The 24,418-nt window shown below is 42.3% G+C and overlaps 3 protein-coding genes across 5 annotated transcripts; 1 reads left to right on the top strand and 2 right to left on the bottom strand.

Moving 5' to 3' along the window:
* Positions 1-10,201: 10,201 nt before the first annotated feature.
* mzt1 (mitotic spindle organizing protein 1) lies at positions 10,202-12,567 on the bottom strand. The gene is made up of 3 exons (XM_053875682.1): positions 12,327-12,567; positions 11,192-11,337; positions 10,202-11,049 (listed from the first exon to the last, which is right to left on the bottom strand). Exons 1-3 carry the CDS (start codon positions 12,376-12,378, stop codon positions 11,026-11,028), a joined length of 222 nt encoding a protein of 73 aa, XP_053731657.1. The 5' UTR covers positions 12,379-12,567; the 3' UTR covers positions 10,202-11,025.
* A 105-nt stretch (positions 12,568-12,672) lies between these two features.
* On the top strand, positions 12,673-17,017 carry bora (bora aurora kinase A activator). 3 transcript variants are annotated; one of them, XM_053875681.1, is made up of 13 exons: positions 12,673-12,747; positions 12,961-13,114; positions 13,248-13,334; positions 13,457-13,566; positions 13,812-13,857; positions 13,943-14,021; positions 14,132-14,167; positions 14,247-14,303; positions 14,373-14,653; positions 15,207-15,363; positions 15,438-15,955; positions 16,030-16,170; positions 16,467-17,017. In XM_053875681.1, the coding sequence occupies exons 2-13, from the start codon at positions 12,965-12,967 to the stop codon at positions 16,494-16,496; spliced, it is 1,692 nt and encodes a 563-aa protein (XP_053731656.1). In that variant the 5' UTR covers positions 12,673-12,747; positions 12,961-12,964; the 3' UTR covers positions 16,497-17,017. The 3 variants fall into 3 exon arrangements, with proteins under 3 accessions (XP_053731656.1, XP_053731654.1, XP_053731655.1); XM_053875679.1 differs by having other exon boundaries at positions 16,030-17,017; XM_053875680.1 differs by lacking the exon at positions 13,248-13,334 and having other exon boundaries at positions 16,030-17,017.
* On the bottom strand, positions 16,067-24,159 carry dis3 (DIS3 exosome endoribonuclease and 3'-5' exoribonuclease). The gene is made up of 21 exons (XM_053875678.1): positions 23,695-24,159; positions 23,297-23,454; positions 22,957-23,153; positions 22,807-22,880; positions 22,538-22,705; positions 22,034-22,195; positions 21,770-21,883; positions 21,562-21,699; positions 21,345-21,491; positions 20,534-20,650; positions 20,354-20,455; positions 20,111-20,175; positions 19,763-19,847; positions 19,490-19,617; positions 19,338-19,424; positions 19,035-19,191; positions 18,761-18,975; positions 18,523-18,691; positions 18,172-18,330; positions 17,978-18,100; positions 16,067-17,722 (listed from the first exon to the last, which is right to left on the bottom strand). Exons 1-21 carry the CDS (start codon positions 23,914-23,916, stop codon positions 17,654-17,656), a joined length of 2,856 nt encoding a protein of 951 aa, XP_053731653.1. The 5' UTR covers positions 23,917-24,159; the 3' UTR covers positions 16,067-17,653.
* Between the last annotated feature and the right edge of the window lie 259 nt (positions 24,160-24,418).

Here is a 24,418-nt window from a genome sequence, read left to right as displayed (position 1 = left end):
GACGTCGCTCCCTGTGAGAACCTCAGTGACTTCACCTGTGGCAGTTATACACTCTCCAAACTGTTCTGCCAAGTCTCTGTCATATGTTGTCAATATGTTTCCCAGTGGTATCTACTGAGTTAAATGCATCTCTACTGAGTTAAATGCATCTTCTCAAGCCTCTGGTTTCACCTCAACTTGTTCCTCACTCCATATTACTGCACCAACCGCATCCATCATTGTTCAATCATAGAGATTTTACAGCTGCTCATGCACTGATCGACACAGTGAATGGTCCACATGTGGCCAGCAGAGGGTCACACTTTGCCAATGTACTTTACAAATGGTCCAAAATCTTTCATCAAAAACATTTTGATTATTTATTTACATATCAAAATAACTAGATGCCGTTAATAACGGAGGCAGGGAACGTTTCTCAGTGAACCAATTCCAGGTGCACCACTTTATGCAATGTGATGTCATAACCAAAACATCTATGAGCAAGGGGAATAAATGGACGGAAAATTTAGGTTTAAAAAAGCAAAGAGTTCCCTCATCACTTGAACACGGCTGGTGTGTTAAACGTGCTCAGTCTGAAACCAAATGTTGAATCACAATTTTTTGGAAAACCTGTTATTACTGAGGTTGTTTTTTCAGTCCCTCCTTGAATTTAAGTGCAAGTTTGTATGACATAAACAGTCAACACCTGGTCAAAACCTTGAGCAACCCAGACCGATACCGAACACTCGTGATCATGGACAATTTCAGTATGTACTGTATATCAGGTGACTGCAACCACAGCAACCACAGGGGACCAACAAGGAGCATTAAAAACACAAACCCCCACTATTTACATGAATACAGATTGTTTTAACATCCAGACCGCAAATCACATTGTTGAATATTCAAATTCCCCTGCTTTGATATGACATTGTTTAGTGGAGCCATCAGGGTTTCCGAGTGAATAGAAGAAAATCGGCTCAAATAACATAATAGACAGTTGCGATTGTACAAAAGAACAAAGCTTGTCTTGACAAATTGACCTCTTTACCTGCTCCTGCTCCGCTCCTTCACTCACACGCACTCAATCCCATCATTTACATACGGCGCTTGCAGTTCTTTCAAAGTGGCTTTCACGGAACATTGTGCTGATAATGATCTCAGTGGTGAGGGAGAGACACAGATCTCCAGAGACCATCTCACCAGAAGACAAGGGGGGAAGAGGATAAAACTCTGACTGTACTCCAACTCAAAGGACTCGAACGTTCTTTTTTTTCTTCCAACCCCCCTCTCTCTCTCCAATAAGCCCTCTTGTGTTTTTTAATTGGCAGAAATTAATCTTTAGGATGTAGATGGTAGATTTACATTCATTAAAAGTCAAGAGAGGAAGCCAGGCTTGATGCTAATCAAATCTGCTTAATTACGCTTAACATGAGTATCTCCAGGGGAAGAGCGAGAGAGGGAGAGGGAGCAAACTCCAACTTTTCACTTTTTGCCTTTGATAACTCCTGCTGAGTATGGCCTTTTCCTTGCCAAAAAAGAAATGTCACGACTCTCTTTCTCCATCTGCAGGGAAACGCACGGAGGAAGCCGGCGGAGTGAAGCGCAGCTGATTCATGAGGCAATTCTCAACGCAAAGAGTAGACCAATCAGTTCAACCTCCCCGGCATCGCTGGTGATGGAGCCACGTCGCCGAGCTACTTCATTTGGGAAAAGGTGGCTTGCACAAGGAGCTGATTAACACTATGTCACCTGACTGGTGATGATAACTTTAGACGCCCGGCTTTTCAGTTTGTTATCCGGGTTCATCCATGTCAGTTTCCCTGCCGTGGCGGTGAGAAGAATGTGGAGCGCGCGGGATTTAGGACAGCCCAGTGGGAGATGGCTTTGTCTCACAACAGGACTGTGGCATTCCCACTGCTTCCTTAAAACAACATCAATGTACCGATCACGAGAAAAATCACTCACTATATGAGAATGAGGCTATAGACAACACAAAATGTGAGCTTGCTCTTGTGTTTTTTTCTCCTTCCCGGGGACATTTTCGCTGCGTATTACTGGGTTAATTAATATTTCATACCGGCTTTGATTATTCTAATTGCTCCACTTGTGACTAGTAAAGGCCATTTGAAACAGAACGCTTCCCTTTATGGGACTATTTCGGTGAAATTCTCACATCCTTTATTGATTTCCTGAGCAACAATACAGTATATTCCATAAATCTATGACATAATTTCTCTTCGGAATCCTCTCAATAACATGCAGCACAGGTGGGCTAACAATAGCCTGCTATAAATACACTGTGAGCTGCCTGCTTTAGCAGATATGTTCAGTTTACTGGACTAGATGATAATGTAATAGCGCTCTATATAGAACACTGATCACCATATTTATGCTTTTGTTAATGATTTTTACAAAGATGTGCATTCATTTGTCTTACGCAGTTCACTAGTTTTTTAGTACTTTTGAAAGTTATCCAAAATAACTCAAAAATTGGGGTAGAAAGGAACCGATCAGCTTTCATTTTGATGTGAAAACATAAAAATATTTGGTAACAAAAATAAACTAAGAAATGAGAGATCAAATTGTACATGTAAGGGTCTAATATTTCAGTTTTATTTCAGGATTGTCGATATGAGTTCTGCAATTGTGAAGAAGTTGCTGTTTAAGTGGAGAATATTATCAAGTAGTTAATTGGGCATGAAAACATAAAGGTACTTACTGGAGAAGTTTTTTTTTTTTTTTACTTTGGACTCACAAACAGCTCAGAAAAGGAAAGCTATAGAAACTTTGCAGATTTTATGGCAGCAAAGTCAAGCTTGAAATTCTTGCACCTCCTTAGTTGACCTGGGTGTTATTATGCATGTTTTCTTTTAACTTGTTTTCCATAACACTCACTGACCACAATAACTGGCATTGAAGATTTTGTTGTGTCACTTCTGTTCATTCAGCACCAGTTGGTATCGGCACACCTTGTAGCCCCCTTTGGACACCTAGCATGAAATGGTCTGGGTTGGGTCAGTTCTTTCTGTGACCCTCTTGATGGTGTCGATGCGTTTGGTTGACTACCAGATATACACATACCCAACACTCCACAAAAATTCCTTTATTTGTGAGTCATCAGTTGATTTAAATGCATGTTTTTTGACCATGAAAAGGAACCGCGACAATGCCATGCAGATATAAGGAACACAGTGCCTCCATAGGCGTAGGAAAACAAAACATGTCGACTAAGAAAATTAGAATTTTTATCTCAGTGTTGAGACACATGTTGGTGCCATCCATCCAAATTCGTCACTGTATTATGGAGGTGTCCAGTCCTTAGTTCATTCCTCTCTTGTTAAAATGTTCTGAGACATTTGTATCAAGGACAAGTTGTGCTCTCTTCGAGGCGGTTATCTGTTAGTTATCAAATAACCAGATTAATTCCTATTACACTTCCTTTTCAAAAGTCGTCACCCACCAGTCTTGTTTTGTCACAAAGAACTTTTTAATGTGACGTGTACCAGGAACTGCTGCGCGTCCTCATGGAAACTCTGTTGTGATTTATATTTGGTCCCAAACTAGAGTCATCCAATCAATGATTACGCATGTTAAAGTACAACTCCTGAAAGACTTTTTCCAGGATGTCTTCTTCCTGGAACAAGAGAATCTGTCAGTGACTGAAATAGCTTATGTTTTTATCCCAGTGTTTTGAAATCCCCAGCCAAAGAGACAACGATAATCTGCATGTTGTGTCGCTGCTTTCGAGCCAAACTCTGGTCCTTTCCACATGTCTCTCTTGGCTAGTGAGCAGGAGCACAAGGCAAAATGTGTAGGTGGTTGGATCAGCCGATGGAGTGTAAATACCACTCAATCTGTTCTCATTAGAGGAATAAAAACATACAAATCACTTTGCCTCTCCTAAAACTGCCCCGGGGTCTTGTGCGCATGTGTTTGTGTGCACTTCAGTTATATACATGTGTGGCTGTGGAAGAGTGAGGGAGGTGATGACAGAATGATGCTTTGGCATTTCGTCTGTCGAGTGGATCTGAAATGCCAGCACCATCATCGCTGCTTAATTCTCTGATACACACACTTAATCTGAACAGACAATCCGTCTCCACAGCCGTTGTTATGATTCAAATCAACTCGGAGTGAAGGGTGTGCGTGTGTGTGTGCTTCTGTGAGTGAGAGACGATGTCATTGTGTTTTGGTATGTCATTAGGTGGACCTGTGAGTGTGCGTGTGTGTGTGTGACCAAGATATCACACATCCATTCCACATTCGACTATGATAATGTGGATTGATTATGGATATGATAATGAGAGGCCGGTGCGGCGTCGCGACCTTCACAAGGTCTAATTGAAACAAGCGTTGGTCCTCCGAAGCACTTATCAAGTCACACAGCACATCATTAATCACGAAGAATACAAGCTGTCACTGTAACACACACACACACACATGCCCGCACACAATCTATGTTTCTGTTATTCCAACAACACACACACCCGTTCCCCCTCTTTCGCACTTTCACTGGCGCACACACACACACAATGCAAGCTGTCACTACAATATGGCTGGCATTGTCTTTTTTATAGGCGAGTGGACAGCTCGTCCACCCTCCATCTCTATTTTCTCAAGAAAACTTCAGCCGATGTGAGTTAAACCTCAAAACAAGACAACAAAAAGTGAACTGGCATTAATGGCTTAGACTATTCTGATAATTATGAATGCACTTTTAAAGATCAGGGATCAACTACATTGATGATATCGACATTTGTCAATGGTTCAGTTGAACTCTGAAGTGAAAGAAAATAGGTTAGCTCAGTTTGTATCGTGCGTCTCAGGTTTAGACAACCGCCAAAAAGTCAGTTACACAAAACCATTTTTCAAGTTGAAGAATGAAGAATAAAGTTCATCCAGAAATTATGTTTTGCTCGTGTTCAGCACGTCTTAACTAATATGAAGTCATCTGACACAACAATGAGCTAAAGATTAAAGTAATAACCATTAGGGGTCAAGGGGTCAAGATCGGCCGAAGGCATGATCATTTGCAGCTCACCTGATTAGTCAAATATGACTATTACTCTCACTCGTTACTCTCACTTCATTCAGGGAGAATGAAAACTATACCAACAACTATACAAGCCAGAGGAACCTTTCAGATCTGCAATGCATGCTGGGATATTTTTAGAATGGGGGGGGATGCCCTCATGGTTGACAAAAATCAAGTTAGTGTGCAATTTTTTATTATAATTACTTGTTTATACTTTTAATTTGACTCCTGTGCAACTAAAAATATCGGAATCATATAAACTGATCAATAGAAATATCTGTCTACATCCTTTTGTCTTGTAATGTGTATATTTTCCTGGTAGATACTAGGTTTTACTACAACCACAGTCACAGCGCAACACAACGCATCGTAACGTGACGTGACGTGACGTGGCGTGACGTGATGTGACGTGACGTGACGTGACGTGACGTGACGTGACGTGACGTGACGTGACGTGACGTGACGTGACGTGACGTGACGTGACGTGACGTGACGTGACGTGACGTGACGTGACGTGACGTGACGTGACGTGACGTAACGTAACGTAACGCAACGTAATGTAATGTAACGTAACGTTGACAAAAATGCACAAACAGGAGAGTTTGTCCATGTGTTCAGTCCTAGTTTATAATCACCATCATCATCACCACTACTTCCCCTCAGTCCGGGAACTCCAGGTTTCTCCAGGAAGTTGCATGAACCAGTCAACCCCATAACTTGACCCCATAAGTCTTCATGTTGTTGTGGCAGTGACTGACACGAGTCAAGGTTTCAGCCCCGACAGGCCCCACCACATGGTCTTATCTACACAAGGACTTTATTTACCCTTGCTAAGCACCGGGCCTTAAATATTTATATGTTGTGTTAGAGGCTGCGATTGATTCAATTTGAAAGCAACGCAGGCGAAAGATAAAAGGTGTGACAACACCTTCCTATGCTGTATTCCAACCTGCTATCGAAATGCAATAACTTTCTTGTGTAAACAGGAGAGGGAACACTGAAACACTTCAACAAATAAGAGCAGCTGTTCTCCTCGCCCAAACTCGCCTGGAATTGAATTAACTGTGGCTGTTTTACTACATGCTTTTATTAGAGGACAATTTAACACCCAAATGCGATTCCAATGTCTGATTAAAGCAGCATATGGCTGCTACCTGTTAAACACAAAGTGCTGGATAGCGGCGTCGCGCCTGGCTGAGCCGCTTGAATAAACTAATGAGCCCGACATCATATAAGTCATTACATAGTCCAACAGACAAATTTCCAATCTGATAAAAAAAAAAGGTGGTTTCATTATCATGGCAGAGAAGGCACGAGGGAGCTGGCAGTGCCACCGCCAACTTTCTTCAGTGTTATTCAATTAAGTGCTTTTGTTAATGAAGCCAATTAATAGCTTCAAACGAGCGCGTGGATCCTGGATTATTATGCATCTATGCAGAGGACGGCTAATTACAACTGTAAATCAATCACTTCCAGATTAATCAGCTTGGAAAACCTCCAAAAACAACAAAGTCACGCCAAGTCTTTGGAAGTTGTTGTGTTTTTTTTTTGCCCCACACAGGTTTTGATTGCCATGCCATTATCCTGTCTAATGATTGTTAACGACCCCTTAAAGAGTTTATGATCCAATTCCCTCACCATGAATTTAATTGGCAGCTAAATAGTATGGTATGAAATCTTTAAAGTGTGTATTTAATCACGGGTGGATTATTGAAGAAAGGAGCCCTGACAAGGTCACAGAACTGCTGAAGTACCGGAGAGTCAGATTCAAGGCTCAAAAGATGCGAACGCCGACCATTAATGAGAATATCTCATAACAATGTAGGGCCAGGCAGAGAGGCGCAGTCGTCGGATCCATTCTCCCCACATTAAGGGGTTATAAATTATGTCATGATAGTTTTGACTCTTGCCAGGTACATGCATGACACGTGGAGGGCTTCATCTATGTTCAGTCTCGTGTTTCTTGAGACACAAATCAGTTCACATGAGATGCAAAATGGTGACAAGATCAAGAAGTGAGGCCTGTCCTTGTAGAGAGGGGGTCTACTTCACCTGGTCATCCAGCAGTTGTTAACCCAACAGGACTAGCTTCGATTGGAACATCTGGTGTTGCATTTACTGTCATCGCAGCTTCAGCTGTTGCAGTGCATTATGGGACCCGTTAGATGCAATCCTCTTGACCAATACATGTGCAGTTCATGTCAGGCTCTGGCCTGGGGAGGAACTGTATCAAGATATCTGTATTCCGTCTAAGAGCAAGGGAGGGGAGCCATGGCAAGTCAGTCTCCTCCACCTGGACCTGCTGTGTGAATCCTCCATGGTCAGTGTCAAACGTATTTTGGGTTACGGTTATTCTACTTATTTATTTAAAATTTTATCATCATATTTGTTTATTTATAATATCCATTTATTTGTCTTGGTTCCATGTTTAGTGTGTGTCTTCAATGTTTTCCTCCTCCTTGTATCTACCTTTCCAACATAACTCTTTGTCCACCCGTGTCCCTCATCTGGTGTCGGCCACCCCAACTTTGTTTCCCAACTTCACCTCCCAATGAAAACCTCAGTGTCTTCATCTCCACTTCCTGTCCAAACCCTTCGTCACTGCAGCGCTCACTACTGTGCCATGAAGGTTTTACTCCCGCTACTCTACTGTCACAGATCAATCAGTCGTCTTCAGTTGTGCCCGCCTTCACTCTCTTCTTCTGTTTTTTCTTTTTTATTTAACATATTAGCAACATTTATTCCATAACTAATTTCAAAAATAGGAATGTTGGCACCCACAGCTGCATCTCATCATACAGCAAATATTAATTTACATTATGTCTTAACACGATTGGCAATTGTTGATATTGCAACTCAGTTTCTGCATCTTTACATGTCACAATTCAAATTGCACAATATCCTGAATGTCATTTCGACATGGCACAATTGAACCATCTGCATCCGCAATACGACCTCAGTTTTTGATCCTTTATTCATTTTGGATGGAAGACCAAACAGAATATCAACACTGAAATGCAATTATTGATATTTATGATTCAATCTTAGCGCGTCTGTAGCGCTACATTCTGTATATACACTCAACAAAAATATAACACTTTTGTTATATTGTTATATTATAGTTATTTTGTAGCTGAGATAATCCATCCCACCTCACAGATGCGCCACATCAAGATGCTGATCTGACATCATGGTTAGTGCACAGGTGGGCCTCAGACTGTCCACAATAAAAGGCCATACTGAAATGTGCAGGTTTTGTGCTTTATTGGGGGTCTAGAGACTCGGAACCAGTCAGTATCTGGTGTGACCACCATTTGCCTCATGTGGTGCAACACATCTTCTTCGCATAGAGTCTATCAGATTGTCAGTTGTGGCCTGTGGAATGTTGGTCCACTCCTCTTCAATGGCTGTGCCAAGTTGCTGGATATTAGTGGGAACTGGTACACGCCGTCGTACACGCCGGACGATCTGAGACGGTTCCCTGAGACGGTTTCTGACAGTTTGTGCAGAAATTCTTTGGATATGCAAACCCATTGTTTCAGCAGCTGTCTGAGTGGCTGGTCTCAGACGATCTTGGAGGTGAACCTGTTGGATGTGGAGGTCCTGGGCTGGTGTGGTTACAAGTGGTCTGCGGTTGTGAGGCCGGTTGGATGTACTGCCATATTCTCTGAAACGCCTTTCGAGACGACTTATAGTGGAGAAATGAACATTCAATGCACGAGCAACAAATGCGGTTGACATTCCTGCTGTCAGCATGCCAATTGCGCGCTCCCTCAATGCTTGCGATGTCTGTGTCTGTGGCCTTTTGCTGTGAGACAAAACTGCCCATTTCAGAGTGGCCTTTTATTGTGGACAGTCTAAGGCCCACCTGTGCACTAACCATGATGTCAGATCAGCATCTCAAGTGTTGCATTTATATTTTTGTTGAGTGTATTTTCTTCAAACACTGGAACTGACAACATACTTCTTTTGGGATTTATTTATTTATTGCAATGTTGTAATGAGTAACACGACAAGTTCTTTAAATATTTTCAGATAATTAATAAGGAAATTTAAACGGGATATACTGAAGAAACTTATCGACATCGGAAGAGTGCAAAGTAATTAACTATTGACCCTTTTCAAGTTCTGCTACAAAGCAAACAAACACAGAGCGTCTGTTTATCCAAAGCGAATGTGTCCGTAATTTAGGTTATGAACATCAACAACACGTCTCTCCTCATACATAACACGCAGCTAATCAGTCTAATTATTTTCGCACTATCCATTTCACACAGCGGGGCCATTACTGCTCCACTCAGGTCTCCCACTTTTAAATGAGAATGCCCTTATTTATCAGAAAAATAGTCCCGGGCCTGGATAATTATCAGACGTACGAACATAAACACCTTCAGAAGTTGGGATGCGAGCGCTCATAAGTTGATATAGTCATGTGACCTGACCAGTGCCCTAGTTGAACACCTCTTAGATGTTTATGCATATATGGACGCTAATCTCTCAGTCAGGACTGTGGGATTTGGGAATATTTTGTTTTATAGAGATCAAAGTGGCTGCCTCGGATCAGGAGAAACCCTTCAAACACACATCAAACACAAAGAAATGCATCCCAAGTCCCACGCCCACAGTAGCCAATCAAGCCTGCTGCAACTCTTTCCCTTTGTGAAAGGTTTTCAATGTAGGTCTCCCTCCATCTCAGGTGACCCCCCGCAGAGGTTGGTTGGGTTATGCAGAAGAGCACGACTGCACTGCTTCTGTATGCTTCCCCTGCTTGGCCAACACGATGCTGGTGTCGAGGAACAGAGAGATCCTGTGTTCGGAGATCAAAGCGGGTGTGAAGAGATTTAGATTCTGGCCCTGTCAGTCAAGATGGCGAGACAAAGCAGGGAAAAGACAGAACTGCTTACACCATCAACCCTGCTCTCGCCGTGGTGTGCCTGTGAGGGTTGAGGCGTTACTGTCAGGCGGCTTAGGGGCTACTCATTTGTAGACATCTAAAGAGAAACACCTAAACTTACACACACGCAGTGAGGAGGCAGTGATACAAGCGCTGCTGTACAAGTTGATTCTGGCCCTTTATATTGGCCTGTGGAGCAACGTTCTGTGCTCTCAGCATTTTCCCTCCTATAAAAGATGAATGGAGCCATCTCTCACAGACGTGGAGGCAATAAAAACAACACACTCGCTGGTTGGATATGTGATGCATTGTTCATTTCAAGTGTGGACTACAAGCACTTCAGCATCAGAAGGGACTCCATAGTCGCAAACTACCCTTTAGTAGGCCAAGGTTTTCAATGGTGGGACACACATTTATCATTATCTTTAACAGATCATAGAGAAACGCTGTAGCACTCAGATGAAAACACAAAGTACACCAAATACAGCCACAATATGGAGGGCCACTAAGTTGTAGCCCATGTAGACTTTTGTCAAGAGAAGCCATAGAAATGAAAACTGAGATCAGTAGTTAGTGTTGAGGTTTCTCTGGAAATTAAAAGAACATACACCAGATATTCAACATATATCTTTATATTTGTGGCAGAACATCGGATTATCAATTACAAATTACAGGCATTGTTCAAGGTACTTAAAAATATGAAAGCAACATGAGAAACCGCAGTGCAGGATTCTCAGTAGACGTTTGGATTTTAAAAAACAAACACTAACAGTGGTTCATTTGATGACCCCAGTACAGTGCAGCTGTCGCTGATCATACGACTGAACGATTTAACTTGAAAACTAATTCAACGGCGCCACCTCCTGGTTGTTCACTATAAAGTTTTAACTTCGACGGAGAGAAGAAAAAAGGGCCAGGAGAGTGCTGACAAAAAAAATGCTGCATGCAAAGACTGTTTTTCATCATTCTCGGAAAAGTGCATCTCATGCCACTGAAGTAGCAAACAGCATCCGCTAACAACGCGTGTACGGGCCGACACTGGAAAAAATGATCGTTGCTTGGAGGAACAATATCAGTTGTTCCTTCCAGTAGCTCCTGAAACTGTGTTTGAATGTCAGTTTGTGCAGTTTTCAGACGCCTGAAAAAAGATGAAGAAAAATAAATATTAACAGAAATATAACAGATTACATGTGTTCAGTGCTTTTGTGTCCATCATTGGTCTCCCCAATCGAATAATAATAATTATATTATTTGTTTTAAGGCCTACAATGCTGTTGTACCTTAAGTGATTCTGATGCTTTACGTAGCTCTTTGATCACTGAAGATAGGGCCTCTGGGTTGATGCCCTGCTCGCACAATCTCACACAGATGGATAGAGACTCCAAGTCCAAACCAGTGTTCAGCAGCCGGGAGATCTCCAGAAGGACTTAATAAGGAGCAGAAACAAATAAAGCTGGAATTAGAACAGGAGTGGCTCTTCTACAAGTCTCTGCTAGTTGACATGGCTTCTCACTTCACAGATTGTGATCATCTAACTAAGAATAGAATAGAAAAACTAAATGTTGTGAGAATTTCAATATCTCTAGAAGCCTTTTTATGAGTGTTACGACATCAGTACAATTGTGAAAACAAACCAGATGAGACTTGTTCCCGGTGCATGTTGGCCTCCCCCAGGGCTGCCCATTGTCACGGGTTCTGTTCATTACTTTTATGGACAGAATTTCTAGGCGCTGCCAGGGGTCGGAGGGGATCCGGCTCGGGAACCACAGAATTTCAGAATAAGGTGGTTTGCTCTCTCCAGGTCGGTGGAGAGTTCTTGCTCCAAGTGGTGGAGTATCTCAGGGTCTTGTTCTCGAGTGAGGGAAAAGGGGAGCGTGAGATTGCTAGACGGGTTGGTGCAGCGGCAGCAGTGATGCGGTCCCTGTATCGGACCGTCGTAGTGAAGAGGGAGCTGAGTCACAAGACGAAGCTCTCGATTTACCGATCGATCTACGTTCCCACCCTCACCTATGGTCACGAGCTTTGGGTAATGACCGAAAGGATGAGATCGCGGATACAAGCGGCTGAGATGAGTTTCCTCCGCAGGGTGGCTGGGCGCACCCTTAGAGATAGGGTGAGGAGTTTGGTCAGGAGCTCGGAGTTTGAGCCTCCCTGCTCCGAATGCTGCCTCCGTGACCTGACCCTGGCTAAGTGGCAGAAGAAGGCTAAGGCTAAAGGCTAACTAAGAAAGCCCATTGTGGATATTCATTTATGGTCACGAGACAAGGCATTGCAAATCTTACGCAGCTCAGAGAACCAGCTAATCTCCAAAAATAGTCATTAAATTGTTGGCTCACACGTGTGGGCAATGTTAAAACCGAGCACCGTCGGCATATTTCAAACAGACTGTATTAAGAAAGATCGGATCATGTTTACCATCCATCGTCTCCCGGACTGCATTCAGGTTGGCGTTGGGCGCACTGGCCATGGTGTCAGGCCGGTTTGTTGTCAGCCAATCCGGTAAAGAAAAACAACGTTCTGAGCTCAACAACTTAAAACATCATATAAGCACCGTCTCATATGTCAACTCAATCACGGTCATGAAGCAACGCAACAGATATTTACTACTACCGATCGGTTCGGTTGCAGCTATATTGACCATGTAGCTTGCGAGCTAGCAATGGGAAGCGGAAGTGACGCTAGCGGAGCTCCAATTGGTTGAGACAGACCCGGGTGAGGTTCCTATTGGTCAGCGATTCCTCCGGCCCCAAATTGAAATTAACGAGTGAAGCGATCCTTCTTTCGCTGCTTCGTTTTTAATTTCGCCTCGACGAGGAGCTGTAGACTTCCAATCCACGTAAGTACCAACAACCAATACCAAATCTAGTCGTGTTTTAAAGAACGATTGTTTATTTGAAAACACTTAGCAGTGGGAAGCAGATGGCGGAAGTGCCGAGCGTATCCCAAACAGAGGGCTGAAGTCGACCACAAACTCAGACGAATACCTGGTTGTTATTCCATTGTGCCGTGGTACGCGCTTGTTGAGCGGGCTATATTTGATGTCGAGCAGGTTAATGGGGGACCACGCAAACCTGCAGATCACGCCAGAAACTCCTGGCCGACCTCTGTTTCGAAACCCATTTGAAAGTCCCAATGACTACCGCCATCTCCGAGAACCCGTCGTGCCCAGTCCATCAGTGTTCAAATCAAGACCCAGTAAACCTGTAAGTTCTCAGCGGTAAAACAGGACTGAGTGCCTCTGTGTGATGTTTATTTTTTTTAAAATATGAAGTACTGTTGTTTGACCAAGCTGACTTTTCCTTTTTTATATAAATCAATTCACTCTTTCGTTTTCAGAGTAGTGCATGTGTACAAAGCATAACAAGAAAGGTTGACAGTCAAGTTAGGTCAGTAAAGTTGGTGGACTGCGGTGTCCGCAGCAAGGTAAGTACAGACACAAAAAGCAGCATGATAAGGGAAAGAAAAGGAGTTGCCAGTTACTATTCATGCCCTTCAGGATTTTTTTTCTCTCCTCGTGTTTACTTCACAGATGTTTTCTTTTTCAGATTTTGGAAGCAAAGCTCAACTGGTCGATCGATGAACTGGCCAGTCTACTCCCAGTTCACATAGATCCAGAAGAAATCAACCAACAGTCACTCTACCTCAGCCAAACAAGGTGCCGGGCCTTATAGTTTCATTAGCTCATAAAATAATTTCACGTTATAATTCCACTTTTGAGGGGCACAGTAGAAGTCTGACGGGCGGACAGTACTCTCTATTTCAATATTAAGCTTTCACCAATGCATCTTTATTTGAACATTAGATGGCATGTTAAACAGGATAAATAGCACTTTTAGATTTCGTTTTTTCCAAATATATACATCATACTAAGAAATGCTTTTATCTGTATTTTTCTTCAAGGGCGGATTCTGATATTGAAGAGAAGCGTCAAGATGCTATCGAACAGGTGAAGATGCTAAATGATTGAAAGACGCACCCTTTTTTTTTTGCTCTATTTAAATGGAATAATATTGTGATTGTTTCTTCTGTAGTTCTTTACCAAAGGAATTATAGTGCCTTCGCCGTGGGCAGATTCAAATGCGCGTATAGCAGCACCATTGCTGAAGAAAAGTAAGGTCCTTGGAGAAAAATATGTATCTGTTGTTATTTTATTAATGATAAAAAAATATTTTTGCATGAGGCAGCACACATTCATTGTTATTTCCGCCTTTCTCTTTCAGGCCCTTTGACTTCTACAGAGCCTGAAAAGCTATCAGGTATGTGTTTTAACTTTTTTTTTATAAATTATGTTTTGTTTTAAATTGTGCACTGACACAACACTTTTTTTGTGTTTAGTCGCCTGTCAGACCACTCTGTCATTGCCTTTAGCATTTGACCTTGAGAAACTCCTTGGTAAGTCTCTAATGCATTCAACTTGAAAATTAAATATTTAGGTCAATGCATCTTGATCATTGTACTCAGGCGAATATTACTGCAACGGAGAGCCGTGCGATGCCGTGCAGGAGAGTCTCAGCTCCTCCTCCTTGAGAAGGAAGCTCTTCCTCGATGGTCAGAGCAGCCCCAGTGGATCCCACTGCTCCACTCCGCCAAGTCCAGAGCATGGTCCTGCCAGCAAGGAGAACTCACCCTTGAGCCAAGAAGAACCGTCTGAAAGAGATGTGGTTGCTTTCGAGGGAGGTGCTGTGTCATCCATCTTTTCTTCTCCCACCGCCTGCCGTGCCTTAGCCCCTACTCCTTCCACAGTGAGTGTGCACCTAAGTTGACGCTTGAAAATCCCTCGCTCATCTCGGGTGGTGAGCATGAAGTTTAAATTGAAGTGGAATGTGTCTGGTTCAGGGGTGTGCAATTCAATGTTGTATGCTGTGACTGTGCACGTGGGGCTGTCAAACCGAGAGACGGAAGAAAGCAAATAATTCTTTCTACAAATAATGGATATTTTTCACTGGTGAATATCTTAACTATGGGTAAAACATTTACATATGATATAAAGGCAGTTTATTACAAGTTTATTTTTTCCAATATCTGTTATTTTATATTGTTTTTGATCTTCAGGGACAATAAATGTTGAAATATGCAACGTTTTTATTTCACATTTCAATTTAATGATTAGTAGGTACGGTGGAAGAAACAAGTAATAAATAATATAATAAAATCTTAAAAAGCAAACCAAAAAATGCGGCCGCGGGGCTTTGCTTTGCCCATGTCTGACCTTGCTAAGTGAATCGTGAAACAAATTCACCTTCAACTCTTGAAGAACAAAGCAAATTAAGATCCTTTTTAATTCTCCTTTCGCAGGGTCAGTTCTCATCGAGTCCAATCCATAATGGTGGCTTCAGGGACTGCAGTCTTGGCAACAGCCCTCTGTTTCCCGATCGGTCTTCCCCAGCTGGACTCAGCTCTCCTACTCTTTCACCAATTTTCTCAAATGCATTACGGACACCTAAAGGTTCAGGTATGTCATCAGATATTATGTAGTGTTGTTGTTAACTCAGGGTAGTTGACTAAGAAATACGGTGGTCTATGCAGACGAGCGACGGCAGCAGTGCCGAGTGACACCACTGGGTGTTCCTTTGGACATGGACGTCCACCCCTGTTCAGAGAACCCATATGTGGAGGGCTGCTCTCCGATCCGCAGCTGCTCCCCTCTTCAGCTTCCGCATAATTCCAGGACCAAGCCTAGAACCAGACTGGGCTGCTGGGCGTCGCCTCCCATCATCTCTCCCATTCTGAACCCAAAGTTGCAGGATTGTCCAGACATGGAACTGCATCTACCCTCCAGCTCACATCCTTCCATGGATCTGGATCCAACCTCGCCTGTGACCACCAACATGCAACCTATGGACTCTAATGAAGTCACCAGGTCAGAGGATTTGACAGCAACCAAGATGCAGATGAGGCTGGAGGAGGATGATGAGGTGGACGCAGGAGGACTGCCCAGCCAGCTGACCAGCTCCAGAATGGGCAACATGTCCGCTGTGGAGAACTCGCAGATGTTTATGTCATCGGTGGATGGAAGCAGCATCCGATGTGACTCCAGCATGCAGGTTTGAGTCGCCAAAGCAGCTCAGCCACTTCTTTGTTTTCAGACTTGATGCATTTGTTGCCTGTGTGTCTGCAGGTGGACAGTGGTTACAGCACCACCTCAACAGGTACCACTGGTGTGTTCGATGGTTTCAGCGCCGACAGTCAAAGCAAAGAGTCTTTCACTTCGATGCACACAGAGGACACTCTGCAACTTAGCAAGCATTCAAAAGTAAAGGTATATTTTCTCGCATTCTTTAGCTGCTTTAACATGTTACTTCAGTGTCTTGGGAAAAGTCTGCAGCTACTTGTTTTGGAAAGTAGGAATGTTTTTGATAACAGCTTTTCTAGGTTCATAAAATCAAGAACAGTGGAGATAAATTGATCAACATAGAATTAAAAGCTGAGGAGAGGAATTTGTCATGGAGCAACAGATGTAGAGCCATTTGTTAGGTGAAACTTGACTCCAAATTACAAGCTTATAATGGCCAGTTAAACTCACATTTTTCCGAATTGTTTTTCCTTCCCTTACAGGCATTTTATCATCAGCATGGAGTCTCCTAACCAACAGTGCTGGGAGAGATGATCATGTTTAAACAGTTTACAATGATTTGCAGTTTCTTGCTCTGATGTTAACACTACTGTGAGCGTGTCACCAGCGGTTCCAAAGTGTGGTTGCAACTGAAGAAAACGTGAGGCCCCACGAGTGAAGTCAGATTCAGCCAGGTTAGGTTGGATATGAAAATAGGTCTGAACACGGCGAAAGGGGTTTCACCTTTAATGAATTGGGTGTTGCATAACACTCATGTTTAGGTGCTCAATATTTGACTTGATTCTGAATTTTATAAAACAATGGCATTAATGCTTGATTCATTTCTTTTTTTTTTTTTTTATTTGTTGGAATTCAGGGATTTCACTTTGCTGTAAAAATCCAGCTGAATGACTTATGACTTGAATACTGACAGAGCCATTTGTCTGTTTTTACATCCACAATTATGTGCGGGATGAATGAAATTAAATTAAGTGTTTCTACACGTTTAGTTGCATTGTGCATTTCTCCTGTTTTTGTTTGGTCTGCAAGTAGTTACTGGTGGAGCTACTTTATTTAGAAACAGATCTTTTAGATATTTATTTAAATCTCAGTTGTAATTGTCTATTGTAATACTGTATTACAATAGACATGTGTTACTTTTAAATTATTTCTTTGAAAAATTAAAACAAATTCAATATGTTGGAAAATAGGTCCAAATACAACAAATAAATTTGGTCTATCAAACAGCTGTCGTCTTTTACCAGTTAGATTTTAGGTTATATTTGAACAAGGATTAATAAAGTATCATTTAAATGTTTGACAAACCTGCACAAAATTACAACTATTATGAAGTCATATTTTGATTTACTTCCTCCAAAAAAAAGTCAAAATTTGCTTTGACATAGGACAATTTCTAAGCAAATTGAGGATATAGACATGCAGTGTTTGTTATATTTGAATGCTATACTACTTTTTTTTTTTTTTTTAGTAAAAAAAAGTTTCATATGAAGTTAAACAATTGTTATAAACTTCATATTAAATTAATGAAACATGTACCTATGTGAGCCCAGCTGAAAATGGAACGATGGTTGAAGAAAGCACAAACACGTTCAAATAGTTGTTAAAAACCTTTCAATCAAAATGGACATAAAAACGACTGCTCTAGACTCCACCAACACAGATCAAGTGGTCAGCGGTCCAGTTTGGGCTTCTTGGGTTGCGGCTCCATGTCGGGGACTGGAACACTGACACCAGGAATCTAGCAGGGAATTAAAATAAACCACAATTGAAACACAGTATAACACATGTTGAGAATACATATGGCTGATGCTGCAGGGCACTAGCTCTACCTCTGCCTTCATCAGTTTCCTCCTCTTCCCTGAATAACCAGTCTGCTTTCCTTCGTAAATCCAAACAATCTGACTCTTACAGTCTTCTCTAAAACATTTCTTCTCCATTTGAATATGTCATTTACAATGTTTGTCCAATGAAATTCTGTTTAGTTCCGTCTTACAATCGGGTCAATCAGGGCCATGCGGATCTTCTGGTGCTGGATGTTGGAGTCATCCAGGCTGATGGTGACCTTGACTCTGTCGAATATCCGGAAGGTGTGCTGCTCCACCGTCAGTGTGGGACCCTGAACAGAAGAGAGAGCTTTAACAGCCGAACATTCAGGAACCAAAATAACCTCTGGAGGAAATTCAGTACCTCGTCATCAAAAATCAAGTTTGGTGCCTTCTTATCTTTAGTGTCAAAGAATACCGTCCCCTCCAGACCGAACTTCGGAATGAGGACAATGATGGCGTTCTTACGCACAAACAGGACAAATCCCTCCTCATTTAAAATCCCACGACTCTTGAAGAAAAGCTATAAGAGAACAAGGCATTTGTAAAACAGATGGACATGTATGACATCTCACATCATAGGAATAAACAAATGTAATTATTATTTGTACATACAATTTAATCTTTGTAATGAGCTAAAACACACAGGACCAGTATGAGTTAAGTGAGCATTACATTTGAAAATGCAAGTGCACATTGAAAGACGGTGGCTCACCTGTGTGTGGAAGGCGACTGAAGCTCTTTGTGCGTACTGGGACATCTTGTGTCTGTAGTTGAGGTTGTTACACAAAGCCGATTGCTTGTGTTTGTCCATCAAATCTGGGTACGTGCTGTCAGCGCCGATGGCAACCGCCAGGAGGCGGTGAACTATGATGTCAGCATACCTGCGTGAGCACAGTAGAACGTGAGTGGTGAACGTGTTGGCTGTGTGAGGGATATTGCTCTTCTCTTACCTTCTAATAGGCGAAGTAAAGTGTGTGTAAATGGGAGAGGCCAGACCATAATGGTGAAAATCACTGTCCATTCCAGAGCAGAAGTAGACCGCCTGCATCATACAGCGGGTGGCCAGGATGCGCAGCAGCGTGTTGAAGTACGGAAAGCTGTCGACCTTTGCCACGTCCAGGGAATCAGCCAGAGCCTTCGCTGAGTCTGTGCGGATCTCCACGTCCTGAAGAGAGGAAGATGAGATGATGCTGCGCCCTGTACTTACTGACATGTTCTGCTCACCTTAGACTTGGCTGCTTTGATCAGGATGTCGTAGTTGGACGGCGGCGGGGCAGGATGTTTCCTCAACAAAGCACATTCGGAAAATTCATCGTAGATCTTCTGAGCCACCGAAATGTTAGCCAGCAACATGAACTCCTCAACCATGGAGTTGGTCTCCCTAAAATGAATGGGACTCATGTGACTGCAGTCTTGTGGCACAACTTCCACGATTCAGTAGTCATTTAAACGCTGACACAGGTGAGACAAGTCCTGGTCACATGTAGATGACAGGTCAGTGGAAGATTTCAGTTTAAATAGACTTACACCAGCTCTTTGGTCTGCAGGTCAATGGGGTCGTGTGTCTCACTGTCCATGTGGAAGCGGACCTCCAACGATGACAGCGTCAACGCCCTAAGAGGAGATGAATCCACGGCTATTACGATCTCAAATACTTCGTCTTCTAAACTCCTCCTCACCCTTTCTCTATCCTCTGCCTCTTGAGGATTTTGGCCAGTTTGTTGAGCCCTCGCAGGCTCTTTGTGATGTCATCGTTCATGGTCGTGTCGTCGATCCGCAGTTGAGCTTCTGCATAAGTGAGAGATGCCTGGACAGCGAAGAGAGGAAGCACATATGGGCGCGTAGCTAAAACATGTCACCTCTGGCCTTAAAACTCACATCACAAAATAATAGTAAAGTAATATTTATATAATAGTAAAGTTTGTCAAGTAATATTGACAAACAATTTTTACCTTGGAGTTGATTACGCTCTTGGTGAAGCGTGTCTTCAGAATTTCTGCCTTGTTATTAATTTCCCAGATGCATGAAAAAGCCAGCCTAAAGAGCCAAAACAATATTGAGATTAGCAAGAGAAATAAAGAGCTTCAGAATTCCACGCAAATGTACGCTGACATTTTTGCTGTTCTCCTGTAACTAATGGAGGATCTAGCTCTGGCTCCAGAAAATACTCTTGCAACTTTCTTTAAGTCACCTTTAAAACATATAAACATTAAAAAATAATTTCAGACCATTATCTTTTTTTGTATAAGTTTCATTTCTGATTTCATGTTAAGTGAGCCATTGAATAAAAAAGCGCTTACCTTTCAACTTGACAGCGAAGAGAACACAGATTGGAACTGAGCAGTTCAGGCACCATGTCAATCCTCTGAATTGTAGGAAAAAAAACGTTTGTCATTAATGGAGTCACTATATTTACACTACAATGACCCAAAGACAAAGAAGGCATAAGAGTTGACAAAGACATGAAAAGGAAGTTTGACAGCTATTGTGTGGAGGGAAGCAGGTAGAGTGGAAAATCAAAAGTCAGACATTGCTGGACTCACTTTTCCACAAAGATAAACAGTTGTCCCTCTGTTGGCCGCCTCTTGGTCCAGAGCATTTCCAGGTCTGATGAAGTGACTGACATCAGCAATGTGAACTCCAACCTGTGACAGTAAGCCCACTGACTTAAAAACAAAAGTGACAGCCAAAATGATTGAGGTTAAATGTTAAAATATGCTGACCTCATAGTTTCCGTTGTCCAGCTCTCTGCAGTGCAAGGCGTCATCAATGTCAGTACATCCTGGAGGGTCAACACTGCACACAGTCAGCGCCCTCAAGTCCTCTCTTCTCACCATGTCCTGTCCAAAACAAACATGTTGGGAACTTGATCACAATTCAGTTCGTAGTTAGGACAGTATTTTTAGCCTTAAATGTAAATGAATTGGCTTTATGCATAGAGAGTATCTGACACAATAAGAAGACTCTAAACCAGGCCTTGGCAAAGTGCGGCCCAGGGGCCAAATGTGGCCCTTTGACTGTATTTATGTGGCCCTCCTGGAGTCAGAGTAAAACTATAAAATTTACATTGTTGTCCCTGACATTTTTGTCTTGTGCATTGGTTTTTGTTCATTATAACACAACTTAACTTTCTATAACAAAACATAGCTTTCTCATTTGACTTTTTTTTTCATTGTTCGTCTTTTCCGTTGGCTATTTTATTGTCCCTTAAAATACATCAGAACTGAAAGTAGATTTTGAAGTGTATGAGACACATCGAGAATCTTTAAATGGAATGTGGTTTAAATTAAATAAAACACAACAAACCAACATTTTCTGGGCATTTTTAAAGTGTCATTTCATAATCGCACATGATGTCATCACTTGATTTTTATTTTCAATTCTCTCTCACCCTCCTTTCTTTGGGTTTGACGGCCCCTCTCAATGGTCACAATATATAACCTGGCCCCTTTCAATTTCAATTCAATAACCCACCTCTGTTCTAAACCTATTATTATACAATAATTTCTAAGGCTACTATAGGATTGACCTCACCTCCGGAGTGATGCTCCAGGGCATTTTGGGCAGAAAACTGAGCACAGCTTGAGAGAATGCCTGATGTGGAACGTCATGCTCCAGCAGCAGAACCTCCTGCTCTGTGTCCTTTTCCCCAGCCATGCCGAGGCTTCGCACAAAGTGACCCTGATGGGTGAACAAATAAAGACCTCATGAAATGTGGAAATTAATCAAAGTAATGGTTTCTCACACTCACATTTGGATATCTGGAGTGTTTGGGCCAGCCGTCGATGGCCACCATGATCCTCTGGCCTGCCAGAGTAGATGCCTGTCGAGTCTCAATACGAATGCGGGGGATTCTACGGTCGGCTGGCGTGAAGAGGTGACGCGTCGACTAATTGGAATTGAAGACGTTAATAATGCAGCAGAAAAAACAACATTTAAAAGGACAGAGTCATCCTCACTTCTTTGATTTGTGAAACATTGAGCATGCCACAGAACGGTCTCCAGTTTCTCTTAATGATGCCCACGACTTTTCCGGTGGGCTTCTTGGCTACGTCTGCAGTTGGAGCACCAAGCTGTGTTCAAGAACAAGCTCTTGTTTAATCAAATAATGGCAAACAATTGGTCACTAGCAAGCGGATAAAGCTGAAGTGCTTTGAAAGTTAGACCCCATACTTCCGACTCACAGTTGAGCCTTTTCTTTAGATTACTGCACTGGGACTCACCGCCTCTTCCTCCACCTCTTCAACATTTTCATCCTTTGCTTTTCCCACATCTTGCAGCACAACTGAAGATGGCGCGAGCCACTGACTCTTTGGCAGAAGCTGTATGGCCACCACATCTTGATGCACAGCTCGGTTCAGATTCTCCAGACCCTGAATGAGAACCTAGGGCACAAACACAAAATACAATTAATAAATTAACAAATCTTCTCTTTATACGAGGAAAAACCTGCTGTGATTGATGCTGTTTTGATAAAAGACAGAGCCAAATGACGTTCTCTGATAAGCTCCAAAAATAGTGGCATTTCAAACATTCTGAATAACGTTCTTGATATATTTAAGATTTGAACACACCCTATATTAATTTTCCAGAAAAAGTAAAAATAAAGTACATTAAAGAAACAAATTGATGTGAAATTAATGTAGTTCAGAAGAAACAAGGGCAGAGATATTAAGATAAGACTATATGTATTAGCCTGTTTCTCAGCAAAGGATGCAAACAAATACCTCTGTACTCTCCTTTCCCTCTTCTTGAACAAAAACTGTGGCTTCTAAATAGTTGTCTCTGCTGGCTCTGAAGGTGCCCTGGACAAAAGATCCGTTCTTGATGCCAGCCTGGACCTTGGAGAGGGATAGATGCTCTGGGAATAGCACCTTACTGCTCGTGATATCGCTCTGAGATGTGTAAGAAAAAATAAGTTAAGAGTGCATTCTGTTTGACCTAGAACACATTGGAGTGACACTAAACTCTCGCACGACGTGATTTGCTTACTTACCTTTTCATCGTTTGACAAAGCAAGACGATCCACCAGCTCAGGGTTCGCTATGAGACTCTTGATGTATTCCTCACCTAGTTTGTAGATGAATTGCTCATCAACATCAAGATTTCACTGGCCTCCATTTTAAAGCTTTGGAAAAACACTTACATTTATAAACCAGCAATCCATCATTCTCTGCCTTCTGCTTGTTCCCCAGGTCATTAGTCAGGAGCACAACCTTGAGTCCATCGTCGCCTGACTCAGATGTCTTCAGGTGCTGGCTGTACCACTTGGTTGCAACACGGATTGCTCTGTCATTTCGATCATTTGCACTCTCTCCTGGTTCACGTTCAATAAATGTGTCCCTGAAACACAGACAAATCAGATGCCGATAAGCGAGTGGAATCGATGCTTAGATGTTATTTATATCGCCTCTGGATTAGACATAGTCAATAAAAAGAAGTGGGAATTAAACTTGGGTTTTTGAAGAGCAACTTTCATGCTCTACCTGTGGTGTTCATTGGTGAAGGTGTAGAAGTGCTTCTCCTTCTCGTGAATGATGTCCTTCAGGCGCTTGTAAACTGGCGCGCTGCGATGTCGCACCTCCTGCAGTACAGTCTGAAGGATGATCACATTTCGGAGCACTGGATCTTCCAGTATGTCAATCTGGGGATCAGAAATTATGTGACAAAGTTTGAATTTCAAGAAGAATAATCATACACCAATAATGGAGCACAGTAATCTGCACACAAAGATTATGTTTAAACACACAACATGATCGAACGCGCCATTGACTGTTGCTTTATGATTGCTGAATTTATGGTATAAAGGGAGACCCAACTTAAGTAACGCAGATAACGAATCTTAAAGGAGGCGTGCAAGACTATCATCACTTGAACAAATTACCTGATGCAGCACTACGTTGGTGTCAGGAACGAGGTAATGTGGAAAGGAGCACAAGTTGCTCTCAATAATCGCGTCTTTCTGTAACACAGTAGTTGAATCTTGCTGGCACTCGCTACAAACCTCGCTTCCACACCAAATATCGTCTCTCAAATAATGTTCCCGCACGATTTTCATCACCCCCCCAGACCGGGTCTTCTTAACGAAGGTTTTAGATTTCAACATGATTGCTATAATTTCACGTAAACTCAAATACACGGTTGTCTTCGCGTTATGGCAACTGGGATGGCATGTGCGTGGGAAATTAGGTGGCCAACAAAAACGTTTCCGAAGTCGCTACAAAATAGAACCATTTAGAAATGTAAGAATATGATATTTAAATATTTCGTGTAGTTACATTATAAATCACTATAGCCGTTGGAAAGGTACAGAGTAATTTGTCATATTTCAGCCTTGTGTTAAATGATAGCAAGCGACTGTTGTGTTCATCTTTAGTTGGCCATCTAAAGCTCGACGAAGAAAACAAGTCAAGGAAGTTCAAAGAAGGACCAAAGGCATGGCTTTGCACTCAATGCTGCCCCCCGTCGCTATGGAGGTGAACAACTTTTCAATGACTCGTGAAATCAGAAGCCACATCTTTCTGTTTCTGGTTGAGTTTTTACAGTAGGCCCCGTGTCTGTGCTGTCTCCCAACTTAACCTGCTATTTAAATACCTCCCACTGAAGTT

The sequence above is a fragment of the Synchiropus splendidus genome, chromosome 9, assembly GCF_027744825.2.
Source record: "Synchiropus splendidus isolate RoL2022-P1 chromosome 9, RoL_Sspl_1.0, whole genome shotgun sequence".
NCBI lineage: Eukaryota > Metazoa > Chordata > Actinopteri > Syngnathiformes > Callionymidae > Synchiropus > Synchiropus splendidus.
Note: the sequence above shows the minus strand (reverse complement) of the source record. Positions and strands in the feature narration are given on the sequence as shown.

What these genes read in the sequence shown, in the direction of transcription:
- bora (XM_053875679.1), top strand. Translation starts at nt 12,965, where the DNA reads ATGGGGGACCACGCAAACCTGCAGATCACGCCAGAAACTCCTGGCCGA. An exon ending in CTCTACCTCAGCCAAACAAG is followed by an intron (nt 13,567 to 13,811) that starts GTGCCGGGCCTT and finishes TTTTTCTTCAAG; the next exon opens with GGCGGATTCTGATATTGAAG. An exon ending in ACGGACACCTAAAGGTTCAG is followed by an intron (nt 15,364 to 15,437) that starts GTATGTCATCAG and finishes TGGTCTATGCAG; the next exon opens with ACGAGCGACGGCAGCAGTGC.
- mzt1 (XM_053875682.1), bottom strand. Translation starts at nt 12,378, where the DNA reads ATGGCCAGTGCGCCCAACGCCAACCTGAATGCAGTCCGGGAGACGATG. An exon ending in AGTCCGGGAGACGATGGATG is followed by an intron (nt 11,338 to 12,326) that starts GTAAACATGATC and finishes CTCCTTATTAAG; the next exon opens with TCCTTCTGGAGATCTCCCGG. An exon ending in AAGCATCAGAATCACTTAAG is followed by an intron (nt 11,050 to 11,191) that starts GTACAACAGCAT and finishes ATCTTTTTTCAG; the next exon opens with GCGTCTGAAAACTGCACAAA.
- dis3 (XM_053875678.1), bottom strand. Translation starts at nt 23,916, where the DNA reads ATGTTGAAATCTAAAACCTTCGTTAAGAAGACCCGGTCTGGGGGGGTG. An exon ending in CCTGGAGCATCACTCCGGAG is followed by an intron (nt 20,651 to 21,344) that starts GTGAGGTCAATC and finishes TGTTTTGGACAG; the next exon opens with GACATGGTGAGAAGAGAGGA. An exon ending in TGGCCCTGATTGACCCGATT is followed by an intron (nt 17,723 to 17,977) that starts GTAAGACGGAAC and finishes ATTCCCTGCTAG; the next exon opens with ATTCCTGGTGTCAGTGTTCC.